We start from the raw sequence: 16,531 nt of genomic DNA, 5'->3' as shown, positions 1-16,531 counted from the left end.
TTACAGAACTATTTCCAAACAGTTTGCACTCCCCCAGGTCACTGTCATGCAGATCATGTATAAATGGAGGCAATTTAATGTCATCATCAGATGGTCAACCAACCATATCACACCAAGAATAAGCAAATAAGAATACTTTGGGAAGTCTTAGATGTTATCTAGGATAACATCTAAGGAACTTAAGGCTTGCTTTTGAGAATGTCAATGAACATTGAACAATGGTGTGTATGGCAGGATTCAAGGAGAAAGCCATTAGTCTCCAAAAAGAACATTATTGCCTATTTACAGTTTCTGAAACATCATGTCAAGAATCCAGAAAGCTCTTGGGACAATGTTCCAAAATAGAACTTTTTAGCATCAATGCAGAGTGTTATGTTTGATAAACAATTCCAGCATAAGAACCTTCTTCCATCTGTGAAACATCTGCTGGCAGTATGATATGCGTTTGGCACTATCTCCAAGTCAAGATAGTTTGACATCAATGGTGGAACTATGAATTCTGAATTCTACCAGCAAATTCCACAGGAAAATGTCAGGATATCTATCTGTGAACTGAAGCTCCAGAGAAATTGTTATAAATGTAAGACAATAATCCAAAACACACAAATCATATGGCCAAAAAAGTGGTTAAAGCAGCAAAAAGTTAATGTTCTGAAATAACCAAGTACGGTCTGTAAAGGAGAATGGGCCAAAACTCCTCCGAGCCAAATATGCATTTACAGTAAGATTGATTAAACATTATCAGAAACTTTTAGTTTGAGTGATCCAGGAGGCTCACCAGTTATTGAAAGCAAAAGTTCAGATACTTTTGTCACACGTGATTTGGAGTTTTGAATCTTTTTCACTCAGTAAATGAACAAATAATAGAATTGTCCTCATAAAACATCGTAAGAGATGGCAGAGGTTGATGCTAGTAAATAGCAATAGCAGTTAGACTTATATACCGCTTCATAGGGCTTTCAGCCCTCTCTAAGCGGTTTACAGAGTCAGCATATCGCCCCCACAATCTGGGTCCTCATTTCACCCACTTCAGAAGGATGGAAGGCTGAGTCAACCTTGAGCCGGTGAGATTAGAACAGCCGAACTGCAGATAACAGTCAGCTGAAGTGGCCTGCAGTATTGCACCCTAACCACTGCGCCACCTCGGAAGACAGCAATTCTTCCTTACATTCCTTAATTTTTTCATAATGAAGATTTTCCTTAACCTTCCCACAAAAGCAAAGTGAATCTGGTACACTGTGCAGCAGCAAACCACCATCTTGCTCACCATAAGAACTGAAAGGCTGGGATCAACAAGAAATCAAAATTATTTGAAAGAGGAATCACTATTTACAAATAGTCAAGAAGCAAAAGAGTATAGGTATCAGGTTTGAAAGTATCTTGTGTGCCTTTTTCACTTATGAAATCCACTTCAAGATTTCGTGATAGGAAAGCGCGCTTAATATGTAATATCTTGCGACCTTTCATCTGACAACTTGATAGAAACATTTGTGTTCAAAATATTAAGAGCTTCATGGAAGGCTACCTTGAAGTTGATTCTGTAGCTTCTTTTTTTCAGGATCATCTGATTCTCCTTCCCCATCACTATCATTCCTAATTTGGGTGTAAGTAAAGCACACAGCTAAAACAGAGATAAATCATTTTGCTCAAATCTGATTCATTTCTAACACAAATAGTCTTCCCTTAGAGAACATACCAAAAAATACCGTAGGTTTGGGTTATTATACATCTTAAAGTATATTATTACCAAAGGAATAACAAGTTATTATAGACAAGTTATAATTTAGTCTTTCTTAAGTAGATTCTTACTCTGACCTGGCCACTTACTCTTCTAACACCCACCTCCCAAATTATACAAGATCTCTCAATATGCTGAGGAAGGCATACATTTATTCTTAACATGATTTCCAGTAAGTGTGAGAGTTAAAGTTTGAAAAGCTGCTGTTGCTGCTATAGGGAGAAACCAAATAAGTTCAGTCGTTACAAAGCTCTCTCCAAACAGCATGGAAATAGTTTTCCTGCCTTCAAACAGGAAATAGCACTGAGGCCCAAACTTAATTTGAATACAATAGATGCATCCAATTTCAAATCATGTTTGGAACAGATCCAACAATATCATCAGCCATTGATTCTGAATTCAATCCGATATTCTACCGCTATTTCATGATTAGAAACAATAAGTTTATCACAATTTTTCTTAAAAAAATGCAAGGAAAAATGGGCAGATATCCAAAGTCTAACTGCCCCCTCCCACAATCCCAAGATAGCCGAAACAGATACAACATCATTCAACTGATTTCAATTCAGCAAATGGGAACGGTTTACAAAATACCCCAGACAAAAGTTTGTAACCATATAGTCTGGCCTAATTAACAAAAATCAAAAAGTTCTTCACTGATATTTAACTCCATTCCTTCCCTGTTTTTGGTCCTAGATTCTAAGATGTATGTCCATTCAGATATGTGCGTGTGTGTGTGTGTGCGTGCGTATGTATGTATGTATTCCCAGCAAGGGTATGGCTAGGTGATGAGAACTAAATAGCTTGAAATAGATCTATACTAGTCTCCCTTTATTTATTTATCAGCCCAAATGCAACATCTATCTATCTATCTATCATCTATCTATCATCTATCTATCTATCTATCTATCTATCTATCTATCTATCTATCTATCTATCTATCTATCTATCTATCTATCTCTATCTATATATATGCACACATAAAAAACACAGGGTCTTTAGCAGTGGTGGGTTTCCATTTTTTTTTTTACTATCAGTTTGCTGGTGCGCGCTGCTTCTACACATGCGCAGAAGCGTCTGGGCGGAGCCTCGTGCCGCCGCTACCAGTTCACATGATCTGGGCTGAACTGGGAGCAACCCACCTCTGGTCTTCAGTACTATATCCTAAAGAACTAAGAGGAATTTAGAACTAAGTAGAAATTTCCTGGCAGTTAGAACAATTAATCAGTGGAACCGCTTGCCTCCAGAAGTTGTGAACGCTCCAACACTGGAAGTTTTTAAGAAGAGGTTGGATAGCCATTTGTCTGAAGTGGTGTAGGGTTTCCTGCCTAAGCAAGGGGTTGGACTAGAAGACCTCCAAGGTACCTGTTACAACTCTGTTATTCTATTCTATTCTATTCTATTCTAACTATTTGTCTGAAGTGGTGTAGGGTTTCCTGCCTAAGCAGGGGGTTGGACTAGAAGACCTCCAAGGTACCTGTTACAACTCTGTTATTCCATTCCATTCCATTCTATTCTATTCTACTCTATTCTATGTTATTTCCTAACCCCTCTGGAAAGAAAAAACTAAAAGAAATTACAATGCATATAATTCTTAGAACCAGATATTTCAGAAACTAGTAAAATGACTATGTATAGGAAAATGGTGATATATAAGTTAATTGGAGTTAGAAAAATTTGATATAAAATGCAGAATATACTGTAATATTTCCACAATTTGCTAAGATCCAACAATATTTTTGGGTAATTCTTTGCATGATACAGAGAGGAACAAATATGTACAATAAGGAATAAATTGGAATATTACGATTGGACTAAACGAAGAAGATGGCATACCCCTTTTCATCAGGCGGTCCAGATTCTTTCACTGGTTTAAGAGGCTTTTTCTCCTTCTTTTTCAAATAGTCCTTCAGCTTTTCTGCTCTGTCCAAATATTCCGTGCATTTTGCTCTGATGCTTTGTTTTGCTTTGTCTCCCTGGGCTTCATCTGATAAGAAAAAAGTCTTTTACTTCTTAAAGAAATAGCTACTTAAACCACACACATACACAATCTTTCTCTTTAAAGCACTACAAATTAGCAATAGCAGTTAGACTTCATAGGGCTTTCAGCCCTCTCTAAGCGGTTTACAGAGTCAGCATATTGCCCCCACAGTCTGGGTCCTCATTTCACCCACCTCGGAAGGATGGAAGGCTGAGTCAACCTTGAGCCGGTGAGATTTGAACCGCTGAACTGCAGATAGCAGTCAGCTGAAGTGGCCTGCAGTACTGCACCCTAACCACTGCGCCACCTCGGCTCTTGCATTGTTATCAGTGAATAAATGAGTCTTGTTTTGCTGATTTTTCAGTTAAGACTCTGGAATAGCTTAACAATTCTCAGATTTTTAAACAACGTTGGCCATGTTCTTGAACTTAAAGACAAAACAGATTAGGATATTTTTAACAGATTGGAATTTATAAGCAAACAAATATGTACAGCTTCTATACGTCACCGGACCTTTCTCAAGAGGAAAAAAACCATAATTTTATAGAAAACTAAATAAAATGGGATAAGAAGAGATAAACTAAATAGTAACTAAATTCGTACTTATTATTTCTAACGAATTGGAGTGTGCATTCAGTTAAGTAACTTTCTAAATGTCTAAAATTTTTCCTTGAAATGTTAGATGGTCTTTTGATAGTCCAGAAAATGTAGCAAGACACAAAACACAGATTATAAGCAAGATGAGTTGACCTCTTAACTGAACTTCAGTGTTCAGTTTATTTATGTATCTTCTCCCACATTTTTAGTCGTTCTGTCTCCTGCTTTCTCAAGTTAATTAATTTCCTATCTTCATTGTTTTTTCTTACTCTTTCTTAATCTTTATTAATTAATATTAATTAATCTTACAATTCTTTTGGGAGGCATTCTTCACCCAACACAGAATGACCGTTGTCTTACCTGAACGGTCCTTCTATGGGTGCTGCGAAGGGAATCCAATCATGGGTTAACTTAGCCTTCTAGCCTTGAGACTGAGTATGCAAATATCAAAGTTACGCCTCCTCTGACTGGACTTCCGCTTCCTCTCCAGTTCTTATTACGAAGTCCACCGAAGAAGCATTATGTCAATCCTCAACAAGCCGCAAGTCATCCGGCACTACGGAGTCAAGTCCAGTCAGGAACTAGTCACAGTCAAATGGAGCCCTGACCGGCCGAAGCCGCGGGCGGGTTTGGATTCCCTTCGCAGCACCCATAGAAGGACCGTTCAGGTAAGACAACGGTCATTCTCCTGTGTGCTGCTCCGGGAATCCAATCATGGGATATATCAAAGCAATGAACTCCCAGGGCGGGAGCTAGGCTGGTCAGGCTCCTCCGCAGACGGAAGGACCCTTTGCAACACTCTCCGCCCAAAGGACGCCTCGGCCGAGGCGAAGACATCAATCTTGTAGTGGCGAATAAAAGGCGAGGGGGATGCCCAAGTGGCCGCCCTGCAAATCTCTTCCACGGACGCTTGCGTCGCCCAGGCCGCTGTGGTGGCCGCACTCCTGGTGGAATGAGGAGTGATTCGCCTTGGAACCGGTCTGGAGTGGGTGTCATACGCCAACGCAATGCAAGCTTTCAACCATCGGCCGATGGTGTGGGAGGACACCTTCTGTCCCATTGAAGATGGCTGGAAGGAGACGAACAGGGCCTCCGATCTTCGGAACGACGCCGTGCGCTTCACATAGCGACGAAGAGCCCTGCGCACATCCAGATGGTGCCACTGACGTTCCCGCGGATGAGACGGGTGAGGACAAAAGTCCGGCAGGACAAGTTCTTGAGTTCTGTGAAACAATGAATTTATCTTTGGAAGAAAGGTCGGATCCAAACGAAGCACTACCTTGTTCGGGTGGAAGATGCAAAGATCCGCACGAACCGAAAGGGCTGCTAGCTCCGACACCCTCCTGGCCGATGTTATGGCCACCAGGAAAGCCGTCTTGAGTGTCAGCAAGCGGAGGCTGATGGAGTGTAGAGGCTCAAAGGGGGCAGCTGTAAGGGCCCTGAGAACCAAGGTCAAATCCCACGTGGGATAACGATGTACCGTCGGCGGTCGAAAGTTGGAAGCACCTTTAAGGAAGGTTCGAACTCGCAAGTGCTGGGATAAGGAGCGGCCTTGGCCCCCCCCGACCACCGTTGACAAAGCTGTGACCTGACGGCGAAGTGTGTTTGGTGCCAACCCCTTGTTGAGGCCGGACTGCAAGAAATCCAGAACCTGGGGCACCGAGGCCTTGATGGGATCGACCCCGGTGCGTCGGCACCAGCGGCAGAAGGCCTGCCAGGTAGCTTCGTAAATACGGGTAGTCGACGGGCGACGGGCCGCCTGAATCGTAGAGATGACTTCGTCTGAATAGTGGAGGGCCGCTAGCATCTCCCGCTCACGTGCCACACGGCTAACTGCAACAGCTGAGGGCCCGGGTGCCGGAGAGCCCCTTGGTGGAGCTGAATCTTGTCGTCCGGGATCCTCCAAGGACGCGAAACGGACAGATGGACGAGGTCTGCGTACCAGGGACGTCTGGGCCACATTGGAGCGACCAGCAGGACTTCCGCCTGTTCTGTCAATATCTTCTGAATGACCGACGGAAGGATCGGGAGAGGAGGAAAGGCATAGAGAAGGCCGGCCGGCCAACGGCTGCGTAGAGCGTCTACCCCCTCCGCCCCCGGAGCCTGGTATCGGGAGTAAAACCGGGGGAGTTGTGCGTTGCGCGGGTGAGCGAACAGATCCACCTCGGGCAGGCCGAAGCGGCGAGAGAGCTCCTGGAAGAGAATGGGGTGGAGCTGCCACTCCCCCTGATCCACAGTCGCTCTGCTCAGCCAGTCCGCCTGAGTGTTGGCTTCGCCCGAGATGTGCTCCGCCCGAATCGATGAGAGTCTGGGCTCCGCCCAATGGAACAACCTTTCCGCTTCCAGCATCAGAGCTCTGGACTGCGTTCCCCCTTGGCGGTTGATGTGAGCCTTGGAGGCCACATTGTCGGTCAGGATTAACACATGGTGATGAGATACAATGTCCCGAAATTCCAGGAGAGCCAGACGGATGGCCCGCAACTCCAGCCAGTTTATGCTGTTCGCCAGCTCCTGATCCGACCATCGACCTTGGGCCACCTTGTCCAGGGCATGGGCCCCCCATCCGAATAAGCTGGCGTCTGTTGTAACTTGAACGCGGTCCGGCTCCTTGAATGGACATCCCCTGAGGAGCCTGGACGACATCCACCAATGCAGGGACCGCCTGGCCTTGCCCGGGAGCTGCACCTTGATGTGGGAATGACTGGTATGCGCTCTTTGGAAGGGCAGCAGGAACCACTGGAGAGGACGCGCATGGAACCTGGCCCAGGGCACCACGCTGATGCAGGAGATCATCTTCCCTAGCAGTTTGGAAAGCGACAGCAGCGGTACTCGCCGATGGGATAGCGCATGATGCGCTAGGCGGTATATGCTCTGCCTCCTTTCCGGGGACAGGAAAACCTCGCACGACATCGAGTTGATGGTGGTTCCCAGATGAAGGAGGGACGTGGTTGGGCGCAGGTGGCTCTTGGGCAGATTGAGGACAAAGCCATGGTCCCGCAATGCGTCCATCGTGACCTGTAGGTCTCGGAGGGCCTGATCTCGAGAGGACGACAGCACCAACACGTCGTCCAAATAACAATTGATGCGTATTGGAATTGAGCGAAGGGAGGCTGCCAATACTGCCAGAAGCTTGGTGAACGTGCGCGGGGCCGAGGAGAGGCCGAATGGCAAGGCCCGGTATTGATAATGACGGCCGTTGAAGTGAAACCGCAGGAACTTCCGATGTGCCGGATGAATGGGCACATGGAGGTACGCTTCTTTGATGTCTATGGAAGTCATCATGTCGCCTTGGCGGATGGAAGCCAATATGCTCTTTAGAGAGTGCATTTTGAATTTTTGGTATTTGATATACTGATTGAGCTGTTTCAAATCTAGGATTGCCCTCCATCCCCCGGAGTTCTTTGGTACTAGGAACAAGATGGAATAAAACCCTAGGCCTCCCTGCCCTTTGGGAACTTGCTCTATGGCCCTGATGGTGAGAAGATGAGATATCTCGGTGTCCATAAGGCGCCGCTTTAACGGGCACCTGGGCACAGGGCACCTGATGAACCTCCTCGGGGGGATGGATAGAAATTCTAGCGTGAGACCCAAACTCACTACTTGAAGGGCCCAGGCGTCTGACGTGAGCTCCGCCCACCGGTGGGCGAAGGCCAAGAGACGTCCTCCTATGGGCCCTACCTCCTGCGAGTCAGCGGTATCTGCGAAAGGATCGGTTGCCCGCTCCTCGGAATGATCGTCTACTCTGCGCCTGACTCTGCTGGCGCCCCCTGTCTCTGGCCCCGGCTCGGTCCTGGCCACGGTCCTGTGCCTGGGAGAACCCCCTGGTATAGTTGGGGACATAGGGGGCAGAGGTAAACCCCGAGTCCCCAGACCGAAAGGGCTGCCGTCTACCATAAGGCTGTGGCCTTCTGGCCACACGGGCACTTGTGGAGGGAAGCACCCTACGTCTGTCCCGAGTCTCAATGAGAATTGGATCCAGCACTGAACCAAACAAGGCCCCGCCCTTAAAGGGCGTGGATGCTAGACGCCACTTGGATTTGATATCAGCTTGCCAGTGGCGGAGCCAGAGCAAACGGCGAGAGGCCACATTGGAAGCCACGGCTCGGGAAGCAAACTTCGCCGCGCTAAGGGTGGCATCAGCAGAAAACTCTAGGGCCGCTATCAGTTTGGTGACATCCTGATGGAGGCGCAGTTCCTCCGGATCCAGCCTTTCCTGTAGCTGTCTCAGCCAAACTAAAGAAGTCCTATTAAAGAAGGAAGCTGCAGTGGCTGATCGCAAGGCCCACGCTGCTGCCTGATGAGTCTTGCGAAGGACCGATTCGGCCTTGCGGTCCTCGGCCTTCAATCCTTCCGAAATTTCAGAAGGAATTAATGCCGGTGAAGCAAGAGCCGCTATGGGAGCATCCACTGTGGGAAACTGCAGGAGGGCCTCCAACTCTGGGGAAGATGTGAAAAGCTTCCTATCACCAGACCCAGGGGCTTTAACCGCGGTCGGCTCATCCCACTGCTTTTGGATTAAATCAAGAAAAAGCTTGGGAGATGGGATAAATCCTGCAGAGCCACCTGCTCAGCAAAGAGCCGCTCGGTGGCATCCAGGCCCACAGCAGCACTTTCTGCAGAAATTGCCTCCCCCATGTGGGTGGTAGTCTTGGCCTTATATAGCAGGGATTTGAAAAGAGTGTGCCTGAAAAGCCCAGGGGGCGGAGGCTGGTCCACAGGAAGGCCCTCGTCACCAGAGAGTTCCCTATCCTGGATTTCACCTTCTTCCACTAAGGGAGATTGTGCGCTAAACACAGAGTGTAAAGGGGAAGGAGGATCAGTTTGCAGAATGGAAGAATCCCCTTGTACTGCTTGGGGAGCCAGGCCTGAGTAGGCCAGAGTAGGCCTGGAGACCTGGGATCTACGCGCTAATTCCGCATCCACCCCTCTGGAAATAGCCTCTGAGATCATGCTGTAGAATTCAGCAGAAAGGCCCAAATCCTGGCCCTCCAGAGGCCTGAGGCCTGCAGCTGTGGGGGTGAACGTGGCAGAGGGCCCAGCGCGTGGAGGTGAACGAAGAGAAGCCCCACTAGCCTCTGAAATAATTGGGGGAGAACGAGGCCCGAAAGCCCCTACCTCGGGAATAGGGCCCTGGGGAAGTTGAATATCAGGAGACCAACCCTGCTCAACAACCCTCACCGGAGACACAGGCTGCTGAACCAAAACCGGAGGGGAAGAAATGGGAGCCCCAGATGCCTTGGGGGGAACTTTGGCCTTGTCCTTGCGCTTGTGCGACTTATCCCGAACAGTAGATGAGGCTCGAGGCCTACTAGTAGAGGCCCTGGTCGCGGCCCTGTTGGGCCCAGGGCTGGCCCCTCCCTCGCCAGGGGAACGGGGCTCAGAAACTGGCCGGACAGTACCTTGCAATTGATCAGCCATGATATGAGTTTGAAAGAGCTCAATCAGCGAGACAAAGGAATGCAATTGAAAGCACTTCGCCAAGAACGCCACGTGGAAGCAGAGACTAAGAGAAGCGACCTCCTCCCTGAGTCAGCAAACTCGAGTGAGGGAAAAGGGAGGGGCGGAAGCAGTGCGCAGACTCAAGCGCGCGAACAAAATCTGCCTTCTCATCCCAGGCGTTAGAGCGCATGCGTGAAAAGCGCTTCCAAATAAGGTCACCGGCTTCAAAGGCGCGAAATTCAAAGGAACCGCAAGGGAAATTCCCAACAGCCGATCCGTGCAATTCTCCGGCAGCCGCTCCAGCGAGGGCACAAAGGAGGGAGGCGGGGAAGGGGGGGAAGCCCCGCTCCGACAAACCAAAGCCTCGGATCTGACCGCGCCCGCGGGCGGGTGCTATCCGGCAGGGGTGGCAGCGCTGGGAGACTCAGCTTCCTTGCGCGCTGATGATAAGGGAGGGCAGGCGGAGAAGCCCCACTCCAGCTGCAGCGATCCGATATCCCTTTAAGGGAAATAGCGAGGGAGGAATCTGCTGACAGCAATCTGCCGCTTTACCTCCAATCCAGCAAGAAATCCACAGTGAAAAACCAAGTAATTTCATCCTTAACCTAGAAAAATTAGCAATTAATCAAGAGAGCGTTGAAAATAAGTCTCGTAGGCTTGACTGAGTAATAAGGACTGGAGAGGAAGCGGAAGTCCAGTCAGAGGAGGCGTAACTTTGATATTTGCATACTCAGTCTCAAGGCTAGAAGGCTAAGTTAACCCATGATTGGATTCCCGGAGCAGCACACAGGAGAATATATCCATTTTCTGCCTTTTGCTCTCACTGATAGCCAACTAACATTTCTTTAAGTATCTATTTCACAACAAATTCTTAAGTTCTTCCTCAAAATGCTAATGATCTTACTTCAACTGAAAGTCGTGGAAAATTCACACATTAACGTATTAATTTATTACTAAGTATTTCTACCTTTAAAGGGAATCCTTTAAGGACAGTAGGATAGGAGCCTAATCAAAACAATTAACTATATCTTTCTCTTGAGGCTATTAAAAAATGTAAATATAATCTGTAGTTTTAGAAAACATCCCAAAAGTTCCAAAAGCCATTAGGAAGATCAGTCCATTCATTTTTGCTTCTAAAACAGAGAAGAATGTGAAGTTTATTTCTAGCCACGTATATTTGGCATAACTCTTACATTTAACAACATGAAGAAAATACTGCACAGCATGCTGATACAAACGCAGGGCTTCCTCAAAGTTCCCTGCTTTGTCTTCTTGTGCTGCTTTGCTAGCAAGGTCTATTGCTTTCTAGAAAAAAAAATACAATATTAAAAAAGAATATTAGGTCAATTGTTCTTTAAGTAAAATAGGCTTTCAACATACAAACCCAAGAATGTATGATTACATTACATGTTCATTTTAAACTATTGTTGAAAGTTAAATCTTGTGTGTGTGTGTGTTTGTGTGTGCTGTTTATGTTGCATTATTTTCTATGAATCCCACAAAAACATTCCTGCCAGGACCCAAACTTTCTGTAGAAGCTTTCTCTCTTCTAACCTGATGATTTATTATCTAATACTAGGGTGGATAAAAATCAATGGTTTTTTGTAAAAAATGTTTAATTTAAATTGGATTTTTTGATTTTTATTAAATTTATTTTAATAAAATGTTTTTGGAATAAAAATCTATCTAAAGATAGTTTACTATTTAAGATACATTAATAATTTAGTTTATTCAGCATGAAACGGAGCTTAGCATGAAGCTATATATTCTGCAATATTGGGACTATTGGTAAGTCAACAGTGGGTCAGAGGAGAAGCTGCTGCGGGAGAGAGATTTGATTTGATTATATTTCTATGCCACCCTATTCCCAGAGGGACTCAGGGCGGCTCACAAACCAAGTAAGGGGGGGGATACAAACAGGAAGAAAGACAACGGACAAACAACAACAATTTAAAAACAATTAACAGCCACACAGTTCGAGCGGGGACGGGAACTCATCAGCCCCAGGCCTGTCGGAACAGCCAGGTTTTAAGGGCTTTGCGGAAAGCCTGAAGGGTGGTGAGGGTCCGAATCTCCATGGGGAGCTCGTTCCAGAGATGACAGTTGCTCTTTAAAAATTATGATTTAAATTGAGTTGATTTAAATCAAGCCTTTTTACTAGTGATTTAAATCGTGATTTAAATTGTGATTTAAATCAACTTGATTTAAATCAATTCCACCCTGCCTCATACAATATGTCAGTTTGTTTTTGTAATTGCATTTAATTATATTCCTACTTATAGGAAGCACCCACATTGCAATTGAAAGCAATGAAATTGTTCTGTAAGGGATTACTAAGGGAAAAATATTGTCCCAAATCTAGCATGTTATATTATGGATATAGTGATGGTTAAAAATTATGACCACCAGGAACATTTCATTGATCTGAATGTGGCCTGAATACCATAGAGATGTTTCATTCTTTATAATACATGAAATGTGTGCCAAAAATGTTTGCAAATTTTTTTTTAAAAGTAGCTACTTACGTTTCCAACATTCTAATAATATAAATTTTTTTTTGCAAAAACCAGGAAACATTTTCTTTATAATGCCACACAAAAAATTCATTAGTATTTAATTATTATTTATTGGAAAAATAGTTGCATTAAAATTGTGATAAGGTAATAATCACTTTGCAAGAAGTACATGCATATTTACCTGTATTTTCAAGTGACTTTATATTTATAAATTATAAAAGTTATATTAATGAAAGAGTAACTAATTCATTACCATGCTACTAGTAATAAACATTTTTTTTCTTTTTAGCTGTATGTTAAACACCTCCAATCAAACAATAACTTGGTTTAATAATACAATTAAACATGACCACTATACTTCCTGTGTGGCTCTGCAATTAAAGTATTTGTGGAAGAACATTGAGACTCAAAGAAACGTGGCTACAATTATGGTACAGAGCCAGGGGCATAATCAAGTTAAGTTAAAATTGTTTCCTTCAACCGGTTACAAAGAGGAATAAATAAGAATACTCCTTACATCTCCACCCACATACAGGGAGCCATCAACTTACCACCACAGTTTAGCCCAAAATTTATATTGGTAAGTGAGAAATTCGTTGAGTTTTGTCCCATTTTACAACTTCTCTTACCACATTTGTAAAGTGAATCGCTGCACTGCAGTTGTTAAATTAGTAACATGGTTGTTAAGTGAATCTCACGGGTGTCAAACTCGATTGCATCATGTGATGTCACATGACGTATCCTGACTTTTTTTTTTTGCCTTTGAGGAGCCGGGGTGGCCACGGTTTGTGCGTGATGCACCTGGGCCCACGAGCTGCCACTTGGGACATCCCTCAGTCAGGTCGTCGCAAGAGGATCACATGACACTGGGATGAAATCTGAAACCGCTGTCAAGCGCCCGAATGCAAATCTCCGTGACCATGGGGAATGATGCTATGGTCATTAAGGGTGAAAAATGGCTCTATGTCCCCCTCCCCTGTGGCTTTATAACTTCCAACAGTCACTCGGCCAATGGTTGTAAGTCGAGGACTACCTGCAACAAGGACAAACCCCAAATTTCGGGTCCCTCATTCTGACTCTGACCTAGGGAGGCTTCCGATCTTGCAGAACAGAAACAAACAGGGTGATAACATCAATCCGGAAGCTGCCCCAAGGCATTTTTGAACTTCAACCTTCACTTCTTGATCCCTAATAAATCTGGGATCTGAACTCCTGGTAACGTGACTTCCTTTCCTTCCAGCCACTCCTTTAGCTCCATCCTCCTCCTCCTCCTCCTCCCTGCTCCTTTAAACCTTCCTGGGCTTACAAATCCAGGACTAGAGAGCGCTGGGTCAGAGAGATTGCAACCTCCCGCTCCTCACACGGGGCCAGCTACTTAACTATTCAAAGTAAAGGCAAAAAAAAAGAGGGGGGGCTTTTCTCTTGCAGGTGGGGCAACTTGTTCCCTATTACCGGATTAGTCAGGGGGGGGGGGTGTTGGACCAGAGAGATTGCAACCTCCCGTTCCTCACACGGGGCCAGCTACTTAACTATTCAAAGTAAAGGCAAAAAAAAAGAGGGGGGGGCTTTTCTCTTGCAAGTGGGGCAACTTGTTCCCTATTACCGGATTAGTCACGGGGTGTGTGTGTGTTGGATCAGAGAGATTGCAACCTCCCGTTCCTCACACGGGGCCAGCTACTTAACTATTCAAAGTAAAGGCACGATGAAGGCAAAAAAGAGGGGAGGGGGGGCTTTTCTCTTGCGGGTGGGGGCAACTTGTTCCCTATTACCGGATTAGTCACGGGGATGTGGGGGTGTGTGTTGTAGGACCAGAGTAAAAGCCACCCCGGAGGGCAACAGGTGGGACTCAACCCCCCCCCAAGTCAGGGTCTCCCCCCCCCCCGGCGAACGACTCCCCCCCCCGCGAGCGGTTGGGACCCGCCTTTCCCCCCCACCACGCGCCTCGCTCCTCCCCTTTTTGGAATGTGGGCGGCGCCTTCCCCCACGCGACCACCCGTCCCCCCCCCTCCCCTCACTCCACCCGAAGCCAGGAAACGCTCACCTGCAGGTTGGGGGTGGTCGCCATGATGGGCGGGCGAAGGAGCGGGGGGGAAACAAAAAAGGGGGGGGACAAAAGGAACGACCTGTTATCGCGCGCCCACCGCCTTTAAAAACAAACAACAACTCCGCCCCTTCCCCCCCCTTCGTCGTTCTGCGGGGACAGAAATTATCTCTTAATAAATAAATAAAAAAACACACACACACAAAAAAAGGCCCCCAAACAGCCCCGGATTTCTCAACAACTTCCGCAATTCGGTCCCTTCAGCCGGCCGAAAAAAAAATCGACCCGAACGGCTCTTCCGCATCCGGTGTGACGTCACCGCGCTGCGCCCTCGTCGGAACCGGCCGGACGGGTTTTTCAAAAACCGGAAGTGCAAAATGACGGGCCGCTTCGAGGGTGGGTGGGTGAGGGGCGCGCATGCGCGGGCAGTCTGGCCCTCTTCCGCCTTCCTGTTTGCGTTCCTCTGCTTGCACTTATGAGGATGATGGCTCACAATTGTGCAATGTGATTGTAAAGGAACGCGCCTATTTGCTTAAAAGCAACTTTTAAAAAATAAATAAATCCTAAGGTGCAATCCTATTTGCTGAGTAGGCTTAGCTTAAATTAATGCTTAATATAATGACTTCCTTCGGAGGAAATGGGAGATTGCATGGTTCGGTTTGTAGGAAGTTTATCATCCAGCCCTCTCCCAGAAAAATGAAATATCCTAGGGAAATATTGAAAGGGAAGAATATTTTTCTGGATGCGAAAAGGGAGAAACGTGTTTTAAAAGACAGGGTAGCTTGCCTGTAGCTTCCTGCCCATCCCCACTTTGTCAATGGGCCATTAAGAAGGCCAAGCTAGTCCACTTTACATAATAAAGACTTCTCCACTTCAGCTACAGGAAAGGGATGGGATTAAAGCATGATAATATTGGCCCCCAACTCACCACATAGCATCTGAGAACTCAACCAAACCTGGATTCAAAACACAGCCTAGAGAGTTGCCCCTGCATGGGCAACCAATCAGAATGCATTTCTTACACAGGAACAGGAAACAGAGAACAGGTTATAAAAAGCCTGGCAAGCCCCTCCCTCAGCCCTTCTCTTCTTCTCCACCAACATTGAAGCATGTGATCACCTTTTATGTTCAGGGCTCGAGCCATGTGCTGCCAAGGTCTAGTCTGTGTAATAAATAAATCCTTGAAGTATCTTTGTCTCGGCGTGCTTTGGTGTATGAAGAGGGAGGTGAGAACAGGGAACTAAAGCACAGGGTTATTTTAGAAGACACTATTTACGGGAAGCTTTGCTACTGAATTGGGAGAAGATCAAAAGGCAATATTATTTAAAAATCCCAGTCTGGCTATCAACTATTGAAGCTTTTTCATATCCAATCATATACAAAAAGGAACAAAAGGTTAAATATGGTGAAATATTGAATGCAAAGGGTGAACTTAAATCTATGCAAGAGTTGAAACAGGAAGGAATAGGAATGAATTGGTTTTCATATGTGCAAATACAATCTAGATATGATAAAGATAGTAAAACGGAAGGTTTCTATGATAAAATGACTGAATTAGACAAAATTTTGACAGGTACTGATGAAAAAGTAATTAAAAAACTAGATGGACACTTAATATAGGTTAGGTTAAAGGAAGAACAAGTTAAAGAATCTATGATAGTTTGGGGGGGAAATTTTGGACATGGGATTAAACTAGAGAAATGGCAGAAATTGTGGTCTCAAAATTATAAAATGACAATGTCAACAGCATACAAGGAAAATTTGTATAAGATGTTTTACAGGTGGCACCTACCCCCCAAAGAGAATAGCAAGAATGTCCAAGAAGAAGTCGGAAAAGTGTTGAAAATGTCATCAGACACCGAGTTCATATTATCATATGTAGTGGACTTGCATAGAAGCTAAAAGGCACTGGACTAAAATCCACATGAGGTTGGAGAAAATGATACAAAAACACTTAGACCTTAAACCAGAGATTTTTTTTTACTGGGAGTCATACCAGAAACATATAATAAAGATCTGAAATATTTGATTGTAAATGTTTTAACGGCAGCTAGAATTGTATTTGCAAAAAAAATGGAAAATCAAAAAAATACCAATGCAGGAGGAAGTTATTTGAAAAATAATGGAATGTGCTGAAATGAGTAAATTGACATTCAAAATTAGAGAACAAGAAGATGAACAATTTTATAAGGTATGGGAATTGTTCTACCAGTGGTTAG

The 16,531-nt window shown here is 45.3% G+C and overlaps 1 protein-coding gene across 1 annotated transcript in view; it reads right to left on the bottom strand.

Annotated features, from left to right (window-relative positions):
- Window positions 1-14,413, bottom strand: part of VPS4B (vacuolar protein sorting 4 homolog B) — a 41,916-nt gene extending 27,503 nt beyond the window's left edge. The window contains exons 1-4 of the mRNA XM_087707556.1: window positions 14,313-14,413; window positions 10,949-11,060; window positions 3,575-3,725; window positions 1,526-1,593 (exon numbers count right to left, since the gene is read on the bottom strand). Of these exons, the coding sequence (XP_087563682.1) occupies window positions 1,526-1,593; window positions 3,575-3,725; window positions 10,949-11,060; window positions 14,313-14,336 (355 nt within the window). The 5' untranslated portion in view covers window positions 14,337-14,413. The remainder of the gene's footprint in view (window positions 1-1,525; window positions 1,594-3,574; window positions 3,726-10,948; window positions 11,061-14,312) is intronic.
- Window positions 14,414-16,531: the final 2,118 nt, after the last annotated feature.

Source organism: Thamnophis sirtalis, unplaced genomic scaffold (genome assembly GCF_051295495.1).
Source record: "Thamnophis sirtalis isolate CommonGarterSnake01/CBP01778 unplaced genomic scaffold, rThaSir2_p1.2 scaffold_2, whole genome shotgun sequence".
In the NCBI taxonomy this organism is placed as follows: domain Eukaryota; kingdom Metazoa; phylum Chordata; class Lepidosauria; order Squamata; family Natricidae; genus Thamnophis; species Thamnophis sirtalis.
Note: the sequence above shows the minus strand (reverse complement) of the source record. Positions and strands in the feature narration are given on the sequence as shown.